The sequence below is a fragment of the Melospiza melodia genome, chromosome 21 (assembly GCF_035770615.1).
Source record: "Melospiza melodia melodia isolate bMelMel2 chromosome 21, bMelMel2.pri, whole genome shotgun sequence".
In the NCBI taxonomy this organism is placed as follows: domain Eukaryota; kingdom Metazoa; phylum Chordata; class Aves; order Passeriformes; family Passerellidae; genus Melospiza; species Melospiza melodia.
In genome coordinates this window covers 6,035,304-6,053,549 of record NC_086214.1, presented here as the reverse complement: position 1 = coordinate 6,053,549, position 18,246 = coordinate 6,035,304, and the positions used below count along the sequence as shown (strand labels likewise).

Below are 18,246 nucleotides of genomic sequence, written 5' to 3'. Positions count from 1 at the left end.
GACAGCAGACACTACGTTCTTCTAACATTCAGAAAACCAATATCTGAGTGATGGTGGGAAGTGCTGCCAGTATCTCCATTACAGGAGAGAACTGTTGGGTGGGCTCAGCATTCATTAGACACCAGACAAGCCATGACAACAAATGCTTCATCCCATGGCAAAAGCTCCTGAGATGTCAGAGGGCCTAACTACAAGGAACAGAGCTCTGGGGAAAGCAGACTTTGGTACTTCTGCCACACCCAGACAACTCAACAGAACTGTCAAGTCTGACAACTGTCAATTGTCAGTTGACAGATAACTTGTTCCCAGAATTGCCCAACTGAATTTTCATCTGGTGGCAATAACTCTGCCTGGTCCCCTCATGTGCTCTTACCAGGATGAAGTCTGTCTGATAGGTGGAGAGCATGAACACTGAGATGTTTTGGTCAGCTAGGGGTGCTATGACTGACTTGGCAATTTTGGTCACTCCGATGGGCTGGGAGCTGGAGAAGCCTCCTCCACCAGACACCACGTTGAGGGCAAGCCATGTTGCATCGGCCACGCTCAAGTGTTCCGAGGAAGGAAGCTCTGCAGAGACACAAGGGGAAGACAGAAGTTTGTTTTAGAGGCAGAGAGAGCCAGGTCCACCATGTGCAAGTATGTGCTTAGCACAGACCTCAGTGCAAGCAGTGAGATGAGCCCACTTATCCCAACCTCCTGGCCCTACCATGCTGCTCCACAGGTTCATACTGTGACACTCCTTCATGTGCTGATTACATCAATTTCCATGGCAGGATTCACACAGATTGGCAAGGACAACACAGAGAACTCAGCAATTCACTTGGATGCCAGTGACCAATTCTGTTGACCTTCCCAAGGGGAAACAGCCTGTGGTGGTTGTGTGGTTACAACAGGAGAGTGACAATGTGGGTCTAAACAAACTGTGTATTCTACTCCCCTCCACATCATTCCTGACAAACTGTTCATTGCAGGAGCTGCCCATCCCTCACCTGACACCCCAGGCCACAATCTGGCTGTTAAATTAGATAAGGGAGAAGAAGCAAACCCTTCAAGGCAGGGTAGTGTTTCTTCTCACACCAACCGCTCAGCTGTGGTAACTCCCCTTTGGGGAAGCACCAGCACAGTCACACCCAACCTGAAGTGGGTAATCTCTGCTAATGGACCACAATGGGCACCACCAGAATAGGAGTTGTAACTTCAACCATCAAGAAATCCCCAAAACATCCTATGACTCACATTATTACATCATTCCATTGTGAAGCTCCCCACCTTGGGGGAGGTACTGAGCATTCCTGCCTCAACCTGAGCTACAGAATCTCAGCATCACCACCACCACTGGATGCATCCAGAGGAGGACCAGAACTTCCACAGGCACATGGCTTTTGCCTGCAACCATCATTTGACAGCACTGTGATCAGCACCCTGACCAACAGGGTGCCAGGCTGTACTCTTTGTGCCATTCTTCTCTGTATCACTGCATTTATTGCAATCTTTCTATTAAATTGTAACTCCAACCTGAAATCTCTCTCAAGGTAATTCCATGAGGATTCTCCAGGTGGTTTAGTTTTCAAAGCAGCACAGTGGTCTTGGACTTAAATCTCTATCATACAATTTCTCCAAGCATTTTACTCAAGCTGTTCTGGCCTTTTTTGTTTCCATTTTCCCACTCAAATCTAAACCCAGATTTTGTACTCCTGCACTGGAGATGGAGGTTGGCAGAGCAGCCTGGGCACTATCCCTGGTCTTTGAAGATGCAGAGCAGGCACCCTGTGCATCTGTGGGCTCCTGCCTCCATCTCTAAAGCAGAAGAACCACACAGCTCTGCAAGGGATGGATGGTGTAACACATACACTAGGGATTACAAAGTAAGCAATAATAATGCAAAGATAACACAAATTACTTTGGAAATGGAACATACTAAGAATAATCCCATTCCACTTGCTTCTAATCTGTTATGGTTAAGTAGTAAAAAATCTGAAGCTAAACAATTTAATACAAATTATTAACTGTTTTAAAGAATTCTTAATACATTAACAGCCCAGAAAAGCAGATGCAGACTCTGGAATGAAGGCATACACTGCTCTAGGATTCTCTGGGTTTTTTATTTTTTCAGGAGTAAATTACAGAAATAAACAGTTCAGATCCAGAGTAACAAATGCATAATCTCAGCTAAATCAACTTGGGGTAAGGAACTTGATTTCAGATGCAGATCCAGCCAGCAAGGCCCCAGCAGAGGTGCCAGGGGAGGCCAACACTCAGCTCAGAGGTGGGATGCAGCCCAGGAATCCAAAATCACAGAGCCCAGCATTGCTGCTCCTGCAGCAGCATTCTGACACTTTAGGCAAGTGTGGATTTCTCCATGTCCACACACTCCTGGCTCCTCCATCCTTTCTTTCTCCTTCAATGAGACCTTTAGGAGCTGTTTCTGTACAGCCCCAGACACCCTGTAATAAATTCCTAACCTCACCCTCTCTGAATCCTCAGGCATCCCTTCCCTGAGACACTGACAGCACTGCAAACCCAAAATGATCTGAATAACAAACACATTTTGCTTTCTTCAATAACCTCAATTGTGTGTAGCATGAAAACAACCCTGAGCATACACACTGCAAACAGTGGGGACACTGAGGGTTCTGCTTCTGCATTTTGATGTTTAGCTTCATAAACCAATGTTTCTTTTTAATAATCAGAGCTTATGTGGAATGAAAACTAGACACCAGGGAGAGGAGGTAAGTTTGTGCATTAATCAACAGTATGTTATGTCAGAGAGATCTGTGCAAGGTGCTTGAAGCAAATTATTGCAGCAAAATACCATTTTCTCATCAGTTTTTTGCATCACCTCCAAACCCCAGCTTTCTGCATCATCTGCCATGGAGAAGCTGGAGCTCAAAACAACTTCTGCTGAGCTACAAACGTGCCAGGGTCCTGTTCTCACCAAGGGATCCCACCTGCAGCAGGCACATCCAGGTGTGCCCCAGCCCACTAATGACTCACTCCTGGCAGGGAGATCACAGCTCATTCCCTGCTCTGTACACAGAGGAGGTGATATTCCTGCTTTGTGCAGGTGATAAGGACTGCAATTCATCAAATACCAGTTTAAACACAAATACCAGTTTAAACACAATTTTGGGCCAGGGATGTGATGGAAGATGCAGTATTTTGTGGTGGACAGAGGCATTATCCCATTCCACTCCAGCAGCAGCTGTGCTGGATGAGCTGCCCCAAGAAGACCTCATCAAGCTCTTCCTCAGGGGGAAGGAAGGCTCTTTTGCTCATTGCTCTTTGTAACTACTGGGAAGTGTTAATAATTTCTGGGTTGATGTGTTTAACAGGCCCTATGAAGTATGACAAGGGCCATTGCATTTGCATTTGCATGCTTCTCATGATTCAATTAACTTGGAAAAATATATAGGAAGTGATTGAAATACCAATTTTGGACACTGTTTCTACCAGGCAGCCAGACAGAAAAGTACAGCCCAAATTTTAATAAAACAAACCTTAGCTGAAGGCTCACCAAATTCATCTAAATAGCAATAAATAAGGCATGTGGGATGGTGCTTTGCCCAGGAAGCTGTTGAATGCTGTAAACCCAAAGAGAGCTGAGAACACCAGTTGTAACATTAGCACAGACTCAGGCAGAATAAGGTAATAAACAAAGAGCAAAATGAGGAATTGCCACATTCCAGGACCAACTGCATTGGAATGGATGGAATTCAATTCCATCACCACCACTTTCCCCCCAGGAGAACAGAGCTCCAGGCCCCCACAGCTTCAGCATGGCCACATCCCTTGTCCTTCCATCGAGCAGAAATCTCTCTGCTGGGCTCTCAGGATCCTCTTGCAACTGGTTTATCAGAATCACTCCCACTTCTGATCATGGGGAACATCTCAACTCTGGCTGAGAAAGACCTCTAAAAGGTCAGAGATTTGGGCTTCGTTTATTATAATCAGGGTTTTCATTTTGACCTTTCATTGGGATGAAGCCTTAAGATTGTTCTGGTTTTGCAGAAGGCACCATGAGCAGCTCAGCTGCCTGCAGGCTCCATAACCATCATTTGCTGCCCAACATGACACCTACCACAGTCTGGAAAAGCAGGATTCCAGACTCAAGCTGTTATTCCATCCATGGTCTCTGGCATGGAACACCACCAGCCTCAACAACAAATGATCAGTGTGATAGTCCAGGATGATTTTCCCTGGCAATGCAACACTGGGTACCAAGTGCTGCTGGTCTCCAAAAGCCTGTGGGGCTGCTCTCCATTGGCACAGGTACCAAACTAATGCCAGGCCCTGTGCAAACCAAACCCACCCAGCACGTCCCATAACATTTAGGATGTGAGTAACTGCTTATTCACAGCACAGATGATTTCCAAGGTGTGCAGCCTGTCCAGAGCCTCACTGGCAGCCACAGCTGAAGTAGAGGAGTCTCCCCAGCACATCACCCTGGGATGTCAGGTGCTGAGTATCACAGTGGCCACAATTGGCTCCTGAGCTCCAATAATCAATACCATTTCCAAGGAGGACAACAAACACTGGCTGAATCCCAAATAGGACTGAATTGCTGCTGCTGGAGCATTATGCAATGCTGTAAATACTGTGAGCTGCTGCTCCTAAAATATCCTTGGGAGGATGCTGGGATGATGGTGAGATTGCAGCTCGTGGGTCTTTGCAAGCAGCCAAGGAAGTCACAGAGAGCAGGGAAGGAAGATCTCCAGGTTTACAACCCTGACCAGAGTCAGTCTGATTGTCAGCTTGCTGTCAGTTTGCACAGCATTAGAAAAATAACATTATTTCTGCCTACATTTTCCACCCTGAAGACCCCTCAGTTTCAAACACCCGGCATAGCAGGAGGCACAGCACTGGGAGAGAGCCCTACCTCTCCAAAAGAACACTGGAAAATGTGCAAAATGCTCTGAGAAAGGGCAACATCACCAGAACTTTTTTCCTTTTCTGTACCTAGTTTAAATGGGTTCATATTTCTCATGGTAAGGTTATAGCTAAGGTGGAAATAACTGAAAAATGCACAGTTCCACAACAGAAATGTATTTCACCTACCCACACCAAGAGTTGGGTGAGTCCTGTACTGCACCCTGCTAATTCCCTTCCCCACACAAAGACGCTGAATTGTTTTCTATGGACTCTTCCAACTTTACAGCAATCAGACACCTCTCAGCTTCCAAGTGAAAGTGTAGATAAATCATGGACTTATCATAGTGCTTGGACAGAAATGAAGACCCTCAGCTGGTTTCCTCCTTTGGTGTGGTATGTTGGATCACCTCCTAAGCATTTATCTTCACTCAGCACAGAAACTTTTACATTACAGCAGAGTGCTCTGCCACTCCCTGGTTTCTTCTGGTACTCTGAATGAAGCAATTGCTCATTTGATTCATCATTATGAGACTTATGTTTCCAGCCACAGTTAACTCCAAATATTAAGAAATAATGAAATTAAAAATTATTGCGGACTTTCTGATCAGTGTTCTGGCTTTAGAAACCTTACACTGTAATTATTTCACTTGTAATAGTTTCCCTCTGCAAAAATGGCAGGGAGAGTCTGGCTTGCACTAAAAAGACAGAGAAAAAGGCTCCTGCAATAACAGGACCCCAATAATAAGTCATTAAAAATATAAGAGCTGCCAGTAGTAAGTCATTAAAAATATAAATGCTGCCAACTGCAGAAGTCATGATAAACTAGGAGAGCTATTGCCCAATGCCACCAAGTGGCAACACCGTTTATATGTACATATATATTCAATAGGATCTTTATGTTCATTAAGGGGTTCTCTTCCCACTCCCCACATTGCTCCGCATTTTAAAATCCCATCTTCAAATGAAGTGAGGGATTATCTGAGGTTGTAAAGCCTGATCCAAAGCTGAGGCATCTTTCCAAGTTCTCAGCAGCACCACACTGGAGGAGATGGAAAGCCATGGGTGCAGCAGGTGGGTGCTGCCATGCAGAGCATGCCATGCCATGCCCCAGCATCAGCAGGGAGCTGGCATGCCCAGGCCCAGTACCCAGTTGGTGTGTTTCCCCTGATAGCTGCATAAAAAACTCATTTGACCTGGATATGTCTGCTCAAGAAACATTTCAGGAAATTTTTATTCTTTCAGGCACTGTGGAAACTGGACATATGAGCTCAAAATCCTGAGGGGAGAGTGGGTGGAAGATAACACCTGAATCTCGTTTCTTTTGAGAAATCAGGCAAAGTGAATATTCTTTTAATGTTGTGAAATTGAGTATTCTGTTTCTCACTTCCAGGAAGCTGTGTGAAAGGAGTTAAAGCAGGATAAAGATATTTATTTATCTATCAGTTCTCATAGTGTGCTAAAATCCAGAAGGAGCCCTAAAGCTGGTCCAATGGCCAGCTTTGTGTGTTCTGGTCCCTAATACTTTGGAAGTGCTTCCTGCAGAATGCTTCGCTGTCACTGACATATTTTATGAAAATCCTTTCACTAGGATTTTTCTCCTGAGAAGCTGAGAAGCCTCAGAAAAGAAATGTAAACAATAACTATCTGATTGCTTGGAATGTGGTCTGGAGATTGTTTACCAACAGGTGCATCATTGATTGATTCCATGTGAATTGTTTTTAATTAATGATCAATCACAGCCAGCTGTGTCAGACTCTCTGAGTCTGTCACAGGTTTTTATTATCATTCTTGTTAAGCCTTCTGATGTAGCCTTTCTCATTCTTTAGTATAGTTTTAGTATATCATATCACATCATATCATATCATCATATCATATCATATCAGCCTTCTGAGAACTTGGAGTCAATTCTCATCTCTCACCTCATCCTGGGGACCCTCAAACACCACAACTGGTGACCACCAACACTTTGCTCTGCTGCATGGAAAGCCAGTGAACCAGCACTGTGCTTCCTCCACAGGAGCCCACAGGGCAGCATAAACATCCTGGGGATATTACACTGTAAATCAGGACTTCCCAGAGGATGCAAACAGCCTCTCTTTTGGCCTCAAAACACAGGCTGCTAGCTGTACACTTAATGACTGTGAGCAAAGATTTTTGCTGCCACATAAATTGTAAGCAAGATCCCACGGGAAGCTTGCAGCAGAGAGAGGTGGAAAGCTCTTGGTGTGAGTTTGATCTGAGTGCCACAGAGCATTCCCACACCAAGGGACTTGGGATCTAAGCACAGTCCAAACAAGATGAAATGTGGTAGTGTTTGAGGGTTTTTAGGGTGAGAGAAGAGATGAGAATCTTCACTCAATTTTTCAGAAGGAATATTATATTATATTATATTATATTATATTATATTATATTATATTATATTATATTATATTATATTATATTATATTATATTATATTATATTATATTATATTATATTATATTATATTATATTAACACTAAAGAAGGAGAAAGGATTTCATCAGAAGGCTGGAAAAAAAATTATAATAAAAAACTGTGACTACTCGCAGCCTTGACACACCTAGACCATGATTGGTCATCGAGTAAAAACAATTTACATGAGACCAATCAAAGATGCACCTGTTGGTAAACCATCTCCAAACTACATTCTACTGTTATCAAATAATTATTGTTTACATTTCTTTTCTGAGGCTTCTCAGCTTCGCAGGAGAAAAATCCTAGAGAAAGGATTTTCATAAAATATGTCAGTAACAATGAAGCTCATCACTTAGTTTTCAGCTGAGGAACATGGTTATTAGGTCCAAATAGTTACTGCTTATGTGCACAGCAGGAGGAAGAAAATCCCACAGCTCCAGTCCAGCTGAAATCATCTCACAGGCCAACAAGCTTGAGATCATTCTGGGGAGAAGTCAGCACACCCATGACCAAGCAGCTTTTGCCATTTTTTCCGTTTATGCTAATGGTTTGGTCAGCTGTCAGCTTCCTCAGAGGACAATACTGGTGATCAGAGAATCAGAGAATGGTTTGGGTGGGAAGGGACTCTCACAAACCATCCAGTGCAACCTTCCTGCGTTGGGTAGATATTGGTTTCTCTGGGTCGGGATTGAAGGCACTTGAGATGGCAGTTCATGTTCAGACTCAGGTGTTTATTATTTCTTATCAGTAAAACACTCTCACTACTGTGAGTTCAGCAGCTTTTCATGAGCAAAGCACAAAATGGCAAACTCTTGTTACAAGTTCTTTTAAGACTAAACCATGCAATTAAGAAAGGACACCTGAATTATCTTCTCTTTTAACCCAATAACTGATCCCAGAGCTGCAATGCAGACTTTTCTGTCCATTTACAAAACATCACCCAAACCCATGAAAAAGAAGGAAGAAGAAGGTGAAGAAGAAGAAAGAAGGAGGTAAAGAAGAACACGCAGTCTCCACCGTAAAAGCTCCATCTTGCTTCATATTTATTTCTATATTCTAAAATCCCAAACGCTAAGTTTTCCACCCTATGATATTACACACTTCTAACCAACTCCACACCCATAATCCCAGTGCTATCAATCAATTTTGGAAGGCTTCTCCACAGCCACAGGTCAAATGCAGTGTTCCCTTGTGGGGCTGTGCCTTCAAGCACAGAAAGTTTAAAATTCTCAGGGTTCCAACAGGTAGAGATGTCTCCAACCAGAGCAGTTTGCTCCAAGCCCTGTCCAAGCAAGCCCTGACTGTGCCCGGGGATGGGGCATCCAGCACCTCTGGGCAGCAAGAGAGGCTGTGCCAGAGGCAGGGATGGGATTTGGCCCTGCAAACAGGACCTGAGCACGAGGAGTGCAGTGCCTCCAGCACATCTCTGCCTGCAGGGTGCTCAGCTCACACACAGAGCCAGCAGTGAGACAGCCAGGGCACAGTAGGGATTTTTAAAGCTCCACACCTTCATTAGATAATAAGTGCCACCAGCAAATGTGACAGCAGGTTTCTCCAGGATCACAGCAACAGGGACAGAAGACAAGGGAGTCCTCTAAGCCCTTTGCTGGAGGGAAAGACAATCACATTCTTTATTTTATAAGAATTAGTAGATTCAAACTTCAATTTCTGTGCCTTTTTTGCTCTTTGTGCATCTCAGATTTGCTCTTGATGCACCTGGGCATCTCTGCAGGACTGGATCCACAGCCAGGGACCCTTGCCACCTCTAACTGTATGCTTCTGTATTTCTGACACCTTCTCCTAACAGAGCATGCAAAACTGAGAGGGTTTTTTTATTCCAAATACCCTCAACAGGGAAGCTGTGAAAGCTGTCATCTCATTTTCCTATTTAGCTTTTATCCCACTCACACAACTGTCAAAAGAACATTGTTAAGTTCATAAACTCACACACTCTGCAGTGAGGAAGTAACAGCTTGACATTTTATATATCTGGCCTCAATGTTTCTGTGCCTCAGTTTCCTACCCATAAAGTGGGTACCAACCCCTTATTTCTTCTAAACCTTGCTCTCAGGCACCAGCTGAGCTGTTCAGCAGAGGTTTAAATACACCCCACAACTGAAGCATTTCACAGCTAACACAAAGCAGCATGGAAAATTCCTGCACAAAGATCTGAATGTCTAAAAACAGCTCAGAATGGGAGGGACTGGGAAGTTTTGTTCTGACCTCTCTGAGCATCTTTGCTTTGTCTCTGAGGGAGGCAGCTGTTTGTGCTAGTGCTATTCCAGGGATAATCAGGTAGGTTTGAAAGGCAAAGGTCTCTTAATTTCCACTATCAAGACCATAAAAGACAAACAGGCAGAGGAAGAGAGAGAAAATGAAAAGAAGTAAGCAAGCAAGAATGCACTCTAGGAAAAAGCCAGCACCCTGAGCTGTCCAAGCCCCACTCTGAGCTCTGAGCAGCTGCCTCCAGTGCAGAGCAGCCCTCCCCAAGCCCACACCTCCTAGGAGTGTTCCCAAAGCAATTTCAAGCAGTGCATCTTCCCTCACTTCTTGCATGACATTTATCTTGTACTACTCCTTGTCTGCTGTTACAGATTTTCTTTCAATTTATGGAGTAATTAACTCTAAAGGCTATTTATGGATTACACTAGAATGGGTGAATGTACCCAGTGCAATTTTCTCATGTTGTCCTGACAATTCAATACAAGCTCTATCCAGTACAATAACCAGCTTGAAATTTCAACTATTCATGTGAATAGGACAAATTACACACACAGGGAATTACACATGTACTCTGGGTCTTATGTGCATTTAATGGAAACCACTGTTACAGCCACATACAAGGGAGTCCTCTGAGCCCATTACTGGAGAGAAATGATAACCACATTCATGCCACCTTTATTTTATAAAAATTAGTGGACTCAAAAATCTGCTTCAAAGAGCATTGAGGTCACTCAGGGAATTTTTTCAAGCCCTGTTCTCAAAGAGAGAGAGAAATGACTCCTAACTAGACACATCAAGGGATTTAATCCTGGGTATTTACAGCCACCTCAGCAGCTACAGCTGCCGCTGTATCAGCTTCACTGCCCATACAATCTGCAGGGGCAAGTGAATATTCTGAAACAGATGGAAACTTTTAATGTAAAGTACCTACTTCTCCTAAGCTGTCCCATCCACTACCCCCCAGATCACAACTATTTCTGTGTTTCTGCAGCCACTCTGATCCAGCAGCTCCTGAGCAAGGGCTTTATAAAAAAATTTAGGGAAGGGAGACTACACTGTAAAGCTCCACTGTTATACATCTGCCCACATATCTGCATGAGATAGGAAAGTCTGATGTGAAAGCACTGGAGGTGTCACGGTCAAAGATGGAGAAATCTGTATTTTTACCACTAATGGTACAGCTGCAAAGACATCCCAGGCACAATGTCTATGCCCTGGGATGAAGGAGGAGGACACTGTGGAGCTGCTTCTCTTGACCCGTGTGGGAACACAGGCACCACTTTCTCAGCAGATGTTACAGAATCCTCACTCTGCTGGCATGGACACACAGCCTTCACAGATTCTGAGGAATGGGATGAGGTAGATCCTGAGGTGTGGCACTGTCCTAGAAAGTTTAGTAGCTAATCTGCTCAAAGCAGCAGAAGTGGGAATGTATTTATGCTGGCTGCAGAGCTGGCAAAGGAGCATGTGCTGATTGAAATGATTTTTTCTGCTCAGCATGTCCTCAGCTATATTTGTACAGAGCAGAGATGACGCCATGTGGCTGACTGATCTATTTACACCTCTGGAGTTCCCTGCTCATCCCCATCCCTGCTCCTCAGTTAAGGGTGCAGACATGAATTTGGGATAGGTCCAGAATCCAATATGCCTGGCACACCACTGGGACTGGACAAAGCAGTGACTTTTATCTAAAATAAACTCTTCAGGATCCTCTCCTGCCTGAATACAGGCAAGCAGAGGAAACTCAAAAGTCCATTTCTGGAGGAGAGCTAAAATACAGTGAATGTTCTTGCTGGGATGTGTTGTGAAAGCAAAAAGCAGCAATAGCCAGATTAATACTCTGCTGCTCTTGCTGACTGTAGGAAGCAGAGGCAAGAAATGTGCTGCATTTATAAATGCACCATTTCTGTGCATCTTTTTTCTCTTTCTTCCAGACTTTTTTAGATTGCTTACCCAGCTGGATTCTGGCTTGATGTTTAAGTAGAGCTGCAGGCTGTTTCACAGGTGCCTTGTCCCTGTCAGACAGACACAATCCATGTGCAGGAATGTTGGGGCAGTGGCAATGGCTGCAAGTGGATGCTGTGAGTCTGTAACTGTGGGGTGGCCCCACAAGAATTGTTGGATTAAGCCCTTTTTTGACTTAGAGATTAGCTGAGAGGCATTTAAAAAGCTTCTATTTTCAGTCTCAGGTAAAGGGTGAGACAATACAGATGTTATAATTTGGGCTATTACAATCAGAAACCCACTATTTCTTAATTACAATACATTATAAGCATTTTTTGTCTTATTACTGACTTACCTGTCTTACTCTGTCACTAGTTTGTGAGGTGATCTTGACAAACCACATTCTCTCCCATCCCTGTGCTTCCCTTTCACATTAAATATTTGGTTGCAGAGTCCTCCTCTCCTGCACTAAATAACTATGTGAAATATTGGCATCACAGAGCATTGTGGCTCCTGGGTGTTACAAAAACAGCCAAAATAAAGTTCAGGAGGTGTGATCTGGCCAGCCACCCTTGTGTACCTAAAGGAAGCAGTTCTGCTTTGCTTGTGTGCTGGTATTTCCACTTAATGCTGTTTTCCAAAGCCTCTGTGTCTGCAGCAGGGTGGCACCTCAGAGCCATCCCCAGCAGTGCCTGTGGCAGTGAGGTGAGGGGTGTCCATGCCTCTGCTATCCCTCTGAAGTGGGAAAATCAGCAATGGCTGCAGAAATCCAAGCAGTTCCTCTTTCTTCATTAGGCTCCCACCTAAACCCAAAACAAGTGACTCCTTTGGTCTTCATCTGGACAGCAGCTGGATCAAAGAAAAGCCAGAATTTCCCAAGGGGAAAAGAATATGTTTGCAATGCAAGTTCCCCTTGCAGGAGACAGCTATTCAGCCATGTGAGACACAATGTATTTCCTTTAAAATCAGCACATATTCCTCCAAACCTCACCTTCCCCACCTTCAAGCAAAGAATCAGCATCCCTGTGTTGACAAAGAGCTGAGTTCAACAACCACCAAGTGCTGCACTGCCACAGGCAGAGGCCACAAACACCACCCAGAGTCTCTGCCTGTCCTGCACTGACCCAATACCCAAGCAGTGGCAAGTTCTACATATCTGCCAGACCTGCTGCAGCTGCAGCTGATTCACCAGAGGCACCCAGTACAAATCTCTGAATACCCACAAGAACTCATGTGCCCATTCCTTTCCCTGCCCTGGCTCAAGTATTTAATATCCAACCAGTGTATGCATGGGGTTTGGCAGGGGTTTTGCTGCTGTTGTAATTTTCTCCTGGCCTTGTGGAAGCCTTCCTGTACTCCTTCACCTGGGACTGACATGAAGCTTGCAGCAAGCAGAAAAGTCAGGTGCAGCTGTGTGCTGGTGGGTACACAAACTGCTGGTCCTGTGTTCTGCCTCACTGAGGGTCCTGTGCACATCCTGGGTCACTCCAGAACCACAGGCAGGCCTCAGGCAGGGAAAAGAGGAAGAAATGCCATTTTTAACAGTCATTAACTTTCCATGAAAACATCATGCTCCCTTCAGAGGAGTGAGCATCCTCACTGGGGCTGGGTGGCTGTTGGAGAATTTTGCTCAGAAATGGCTTATAGAGTTTTGTTCAGACATGCCATAATCATATACAGCTGATGGAAAAGTAAAAGGCAGCTGTGAGGAGCAAATTCTCACAGCCTGTTTCTGTAAACAGCTAAGTTCTCAGGCAGTCTTCTCATAACAGGTAAACATTCTGTCCTTGGCTGTTTTGGGAACAGACATGGAGGTTTTGAGAACCATTCATACCAGGGTGAGAACACAAATCTTGGTTTCAATAACAAACCACAGGTATTGAAAACAAAGGGAGGGGTTAATGTGTAATCTGTGACCAATGATGAGCTCGGGTTTTGTAATATGTATAAGCTTAATTAACACCACTATAAAAATGTGCATGTTGGATCAATAAATTGGAGTTCGATGCTGATCAAAGGATGGGTTGTCTCCCTTCACTTTCAACAGGTGGCCATCTGCAACCATGGTCTGCAGCAGCACACAACCTTTGTCATTTGGGATGTTTTGAAGATACTGGTCTGATTAATCCTGTCACTGTTTGGAACAGGAAGATCTCATGTTTTGTTAAATGCCTGCCTACCCTTGGCCCAGTTAAAGGATGTGGAGGAGAAGACTTCCCTCCTAGAGATGTTCTGGATACACAACTCTCACCCAGCACACAGAGCCAAGCAGAGGCAGCTCCAACAGTGCCCAGTGACAGACATCCATTACAGGTCCATTTCTCTGGTGCTCCCATCCTGTTCTAAGACTACAGAATGGATCCATAGCACCACCCAAATAATTACATCACTTCAAAAGGGACTTTCAGGACAGTGCAGACATATTTGCATGTCTGTAGGCAAGTCTCAGAGAAATCTGGGAGTGCTGCCTACCCAACCCATCACCACCACAAGAATTTCACTTGTTGTCTTCCTGTCATCTGAGCCCATCATCATAAAACACCAAGATCCTTCCCAGCTGCAGCTGAGCTCTGATGTGTTCCCATCCCCTGACACTGCCAGGCATGCAGGTGACTTAGGGTGGTGATGGGAAAAGTATTCACATCAGCTCAGTTTCCAATTTGTGAGATGTCTTTCTACTCCCCTTCTCCTACTCTCTGTGAATTTGGGGATGGACAGAGGGGATATTCAGTAGTATTTGAACTGGGAAAATATTTCCTTGGCTGGGAGGTATCAAATTATTCCTGAGGTGTCATCAACCTGCCACTTCTGAAAAGCCAAGCATACAGCTGTAAGAGCTGCACACACTCACTCAGTCAGATTCTCCTTTTCTATAAAAGAAATCCTTAGAGCAATGGCTGAGTCACTCCAGCCAGCACCCCTTCAAAGGCATGGTGAGAGATGCTAGCAGGATTGAACCTTCCTTCCCCTCCTGCCAAAACAAGGGACAGGACCTACCAATAATTTGCCTTGGACTCAGACATAATAATAACAGAAAATTGAATAATAGAAAATTCCTGTTTGGGTAGAGATGCTTCTCTTCCTGGATTAATAACGACTACTGACTCCCTCTTCCCTCCCAGCCCTCTGCCTGGTTACCTGCCACCTTAGACCTTCCCTTCCCTTCCCTTCCCTTCCCTTCCCTTCCCTTCCCTTCCCTTCCCTTCCCTTCCCTTCCCTTCCCTTCCCTTCCCTTCCCTTCCCTCTCAGCCTGCAGCATTTCGCCCAAAGGGGTCAGAGGCATGGGCAATTTATCTGAGTCTGTGAAGGGGCTGCTTTTCTGAAGGAAGACAGGGGCTACATTTTTCAAAATCTCCTTATGATTCAGGGGTAGACAACTGCTCCTCGTTTCTAGTTACACACACAGCACCTGCAGACAAGACTGCCTGCAGAGATGGGGTTGCAAAGCTCATCCCCCCCTGCTCTGGGGGTTCCTGCAGGTGCAGCCCTGCCAGCACCTGAGCAGCGCTCCCTTTAACCCCATCCTGCTCTCCACACCAGCCTTACCCTGGGTAAGAAAAACAACCACTGATTTCATTTAAAAACACAAAAACATGTCTTCCAGGTAAATTGAACCAGTGCATACAAGCTGGAGAGAGAAATGAATGCAGATGAGGTTTTTTTTACCTCACCTCCTCCCACCAGTGCAGGGAGTTGGTAACATTACATCATCCCACACCCCCGCCCCTCAGATCAAACCCTGCAAAGGCACAGCTTCTGCTGAGGCTGCTGGAAGCAATAGCCAGCAAAATTAACTCTCTCCTGTGCAGGATGCACTTCCCAGTGGCCAGCAGTGACCCAGTGCTGGATTTTGTGGTCAGCTGTTACAGACAGGGATGTCTGAATCCTCACAGTGCAACCCCAGCAACCTCTGCCCCCAAGTATTTATCGAGCCAAACAAGTATTTTTATAACTGGACAAAGAGTCTGAGTTGCTCCCAGTCTGTCCCAAATGCAGGACTGAAGATGAGCAAAGAAGCCACCGGATACCTCAGGGACTAGGCTGAGAGTTTTGATAGAGGGACACAATATGACAGAGCAGGATTATCCATTTCCACCCACAGAACCGGGTACTGTTAGTGCCAATTTCCTCCAGCCCCACGTGGCCTTAGAGAGCAGCTTCTGGCTGAGGCAGAGGCACAGGAATCTTACTGAGAGCAACACAAAAGCTTTTCTTTGCAGGAAATTAAAAAACAAGGAAACAAACATCAGCACTTGCGCAAGCCCCAGCCTGGCTCAGACGGAAAATTACCTTGAGACTGTTTGTGTTCCAGATCAATGGATCAGCTGCAGTGCGGGGCAATTAGCACCTTCAAATTATTCAGCAAGCCAAGGGGTGGAAATTTAAAGGGAGATGGTGAGGGAAGGGTGAGAGCAAGTAGGAATGACAATAAATTTTTCTGGGTAGAAAAGTCAACACCTGGTGCTGCCTGAGCCCAAGCTACAGCGTGAGTGCTGGCTGTTGGATGCTTTTAAAACCAGGCAAATGGGGGACAGAGGAGCTGGAGGGGCTGAGGAATGGGTATATGGCCTGAACATGGAAAGCAGAGCACACTTTTTCTGTCTACAAATAAAGGTATCTCCCTGGTTACACTATAAGCCTGTTTTCTGCTGCACCTAGCACTCCAAGCAAGGCAGAAGTGCTCTGTAAACAGATCCTCTCATGTGAGGTGGGAGGGCACAAGGTGCAAACTGGCCACTCAACACTTCAGGCAGGCATCAGCTTGGTTAGGGCTGGCTCCAGGTCTGTGAGCAGGCTCAGGACCAGCTCCCTTCAGAGGAGTGAGCATCCTCACAGAGGCTGGGTGGCATCTCCAACCATGCTCTGCAGCAGCACACATACCTTTGTCATTTGGGATGTTTTGAAGATACTGGTCTGATTATTCCTGGCAGTGTTCAGAACAGGAAGATCTCATTCTTTCCTATGTGCTGACATAGCAGCATGCCTTGCTGCTGCTCTCAGAGGAGGGAGGAAAGCAGGGATGATGGTGGCTGGTTCCATTGTGACCTCTTTCACAGCCCTTCTTTGCACATCTCCAAACATCCAGAAGAAATGAGGCATTGCTCAGGTGAGCCTTGCTACCCAGCCACAGGGACAAGAAGGAATCCCCTTCTCTTCATGTGCTGGGGAAGCACATGTGACCTTTGCTATGGGACACGGGGGCTTTCTGCACTGCTCCTGAGCATGAACCCACAAAACAGGTATCAGAGACACAGCTAGGATTAAACCACATGAGAAAACCCTGCTCCTTTCCAACAGGTCTCCATGCTTCTATTATTAATCCAGGAAGAGAAGCATCTCTACCCAACAGAAATTTTTTATTATTCAATTTTCTATTATTATTACATCTGCATCAAATCTGAGCCCAAGGCAAGCTACTGCAAAACTGTTAGAGGCACTGATGCTCTTAACACTTTGAAATCATGCTCATCTGATAAGGCACTGAGAGAATTATGCAAGTAAACAAAGCTGGAGCTGATAAGGACCTTGAGAGATAGAGCACACCAGGCATTTATGCTGGGAGGGGGGAAGGCAGGAGCAGTGCCCAGCACAGCCAGAGCTGGGACAGGGCCTGGGGAAGGGAAGGGAAGGGAAGGGAAGGGAAGGGAAGGGAAGGGAAGGGAAGGGAAGGGAAGGGAAGGGAAGGGAAGGGAAGGGAAGGGAAGGGAAGGGAAGGGAAGGGAAGGGAAGGGAAGGGAAGGGAAGGGAAGGGAAGGGAAGGGAAGGGGAGCCTGGCCCAGGCACTAAGCACTGCAGCCCAAGGAACATTATACAGCAGGATGTGAGCGCTGCTGCTCACAGCAGGAATCTGAACATTAACATTTCATCACAGAACTTCCTTCATAAGGATACAGAGAGATGGAGGTGGAGCATAGGCTAGAAACCATGGATAAAACCAACCAGCATAGACGAGTTAGCTGAAAATGAAGCAAACAGGACACAGAAGGGTTTCTTCTTGTCTCTGCATAGCTGGATGAGGCTTGGCAAAACCTGAGTCCTCTCTGCATTGTCTATGGATAACACTGGTGTTCCTGAGACAGCCAGGCTTTTGAGTAATCCAGTGATAAGTGCCATCAAAAATAGCAGCATTAGTAGTAATTAAAAATGGGATGCTTTCAACACCAGGCAGTGTACTTTGGAGGCAGCCAGTTCACCCAAACAGGGTTATGACAGCTCAGGATTTTACATCTTTATTTCCACCCTGGGATCAGTGCAAATAGTCTTGGAAGAAACAGGCACAAAATTCACTTATGTCAAGATGGTTCTGAGTGGAACCATCTTGGTTCCAAGTGGAAGTGTATTTTTCCCGTTTCTCCAGAACAGCCAAGATAAATACAAATATGGAAAGGGACTGCCATTGGAAAGCAGGAGCCTTCTTGGAATGGAAAACATGACCCCTTTTCATCTGAATTATTATAACTTTGAAATTAAGGGGGGTTTCAGGCAAAGATATGGGAAACAACAGTTCTTTTACTGAAATATGTGCGTATAACAAACAAGCCAACAGCAGCAGCAGCAACAGCACAGGCCCAGCCTGGCCCTGTCCCACTGCAGAGCAGGGCCCTTCCCCTGGGTGCAGTTCCGGGCACGGCCACCAGGGGCGCTGCTGGCTCCGGGCGGGCAGGGCGGGGCGGGGACTCCCCCGGGCCGGCAGGGGGCGCTGTGGGGCGGGCCCGGGCACCGCACGGTGATGGCGGCCGGGCTGGATGGCGGAGCTGGGCTGCGGCAGGAGCTCG

The 18,246-nt window shown here is 45.7% G+C and overlaps 1 protein-coding gene across 4 annotated transcripts in view; it reads right to left on the bottom strand.

Annotated features, from left to right (window-relative positions):
* CASTOR2 (cytosolic arginine sensor for mTORC1 subunit 2) overlaps nt 1-18,246 on the bottom strand; it is a 123,978-nt gene that overhangs the window by 11,270 nt on the left and 94,462 nt on the right. For all 4 annotated transcript variants that reach the window (XM_063174178.1, XM_063174180.1, XM_063174181.1 and 1 more), the window contains one exon: nt 374-567. In XM_063174178.1, coding sequence (XP_063030248.1) covers nt 374-567 — 194 coding nt within the window. The remainder of the gene's footprint in view (nt 1-373; nt 568-18,246) is intronic.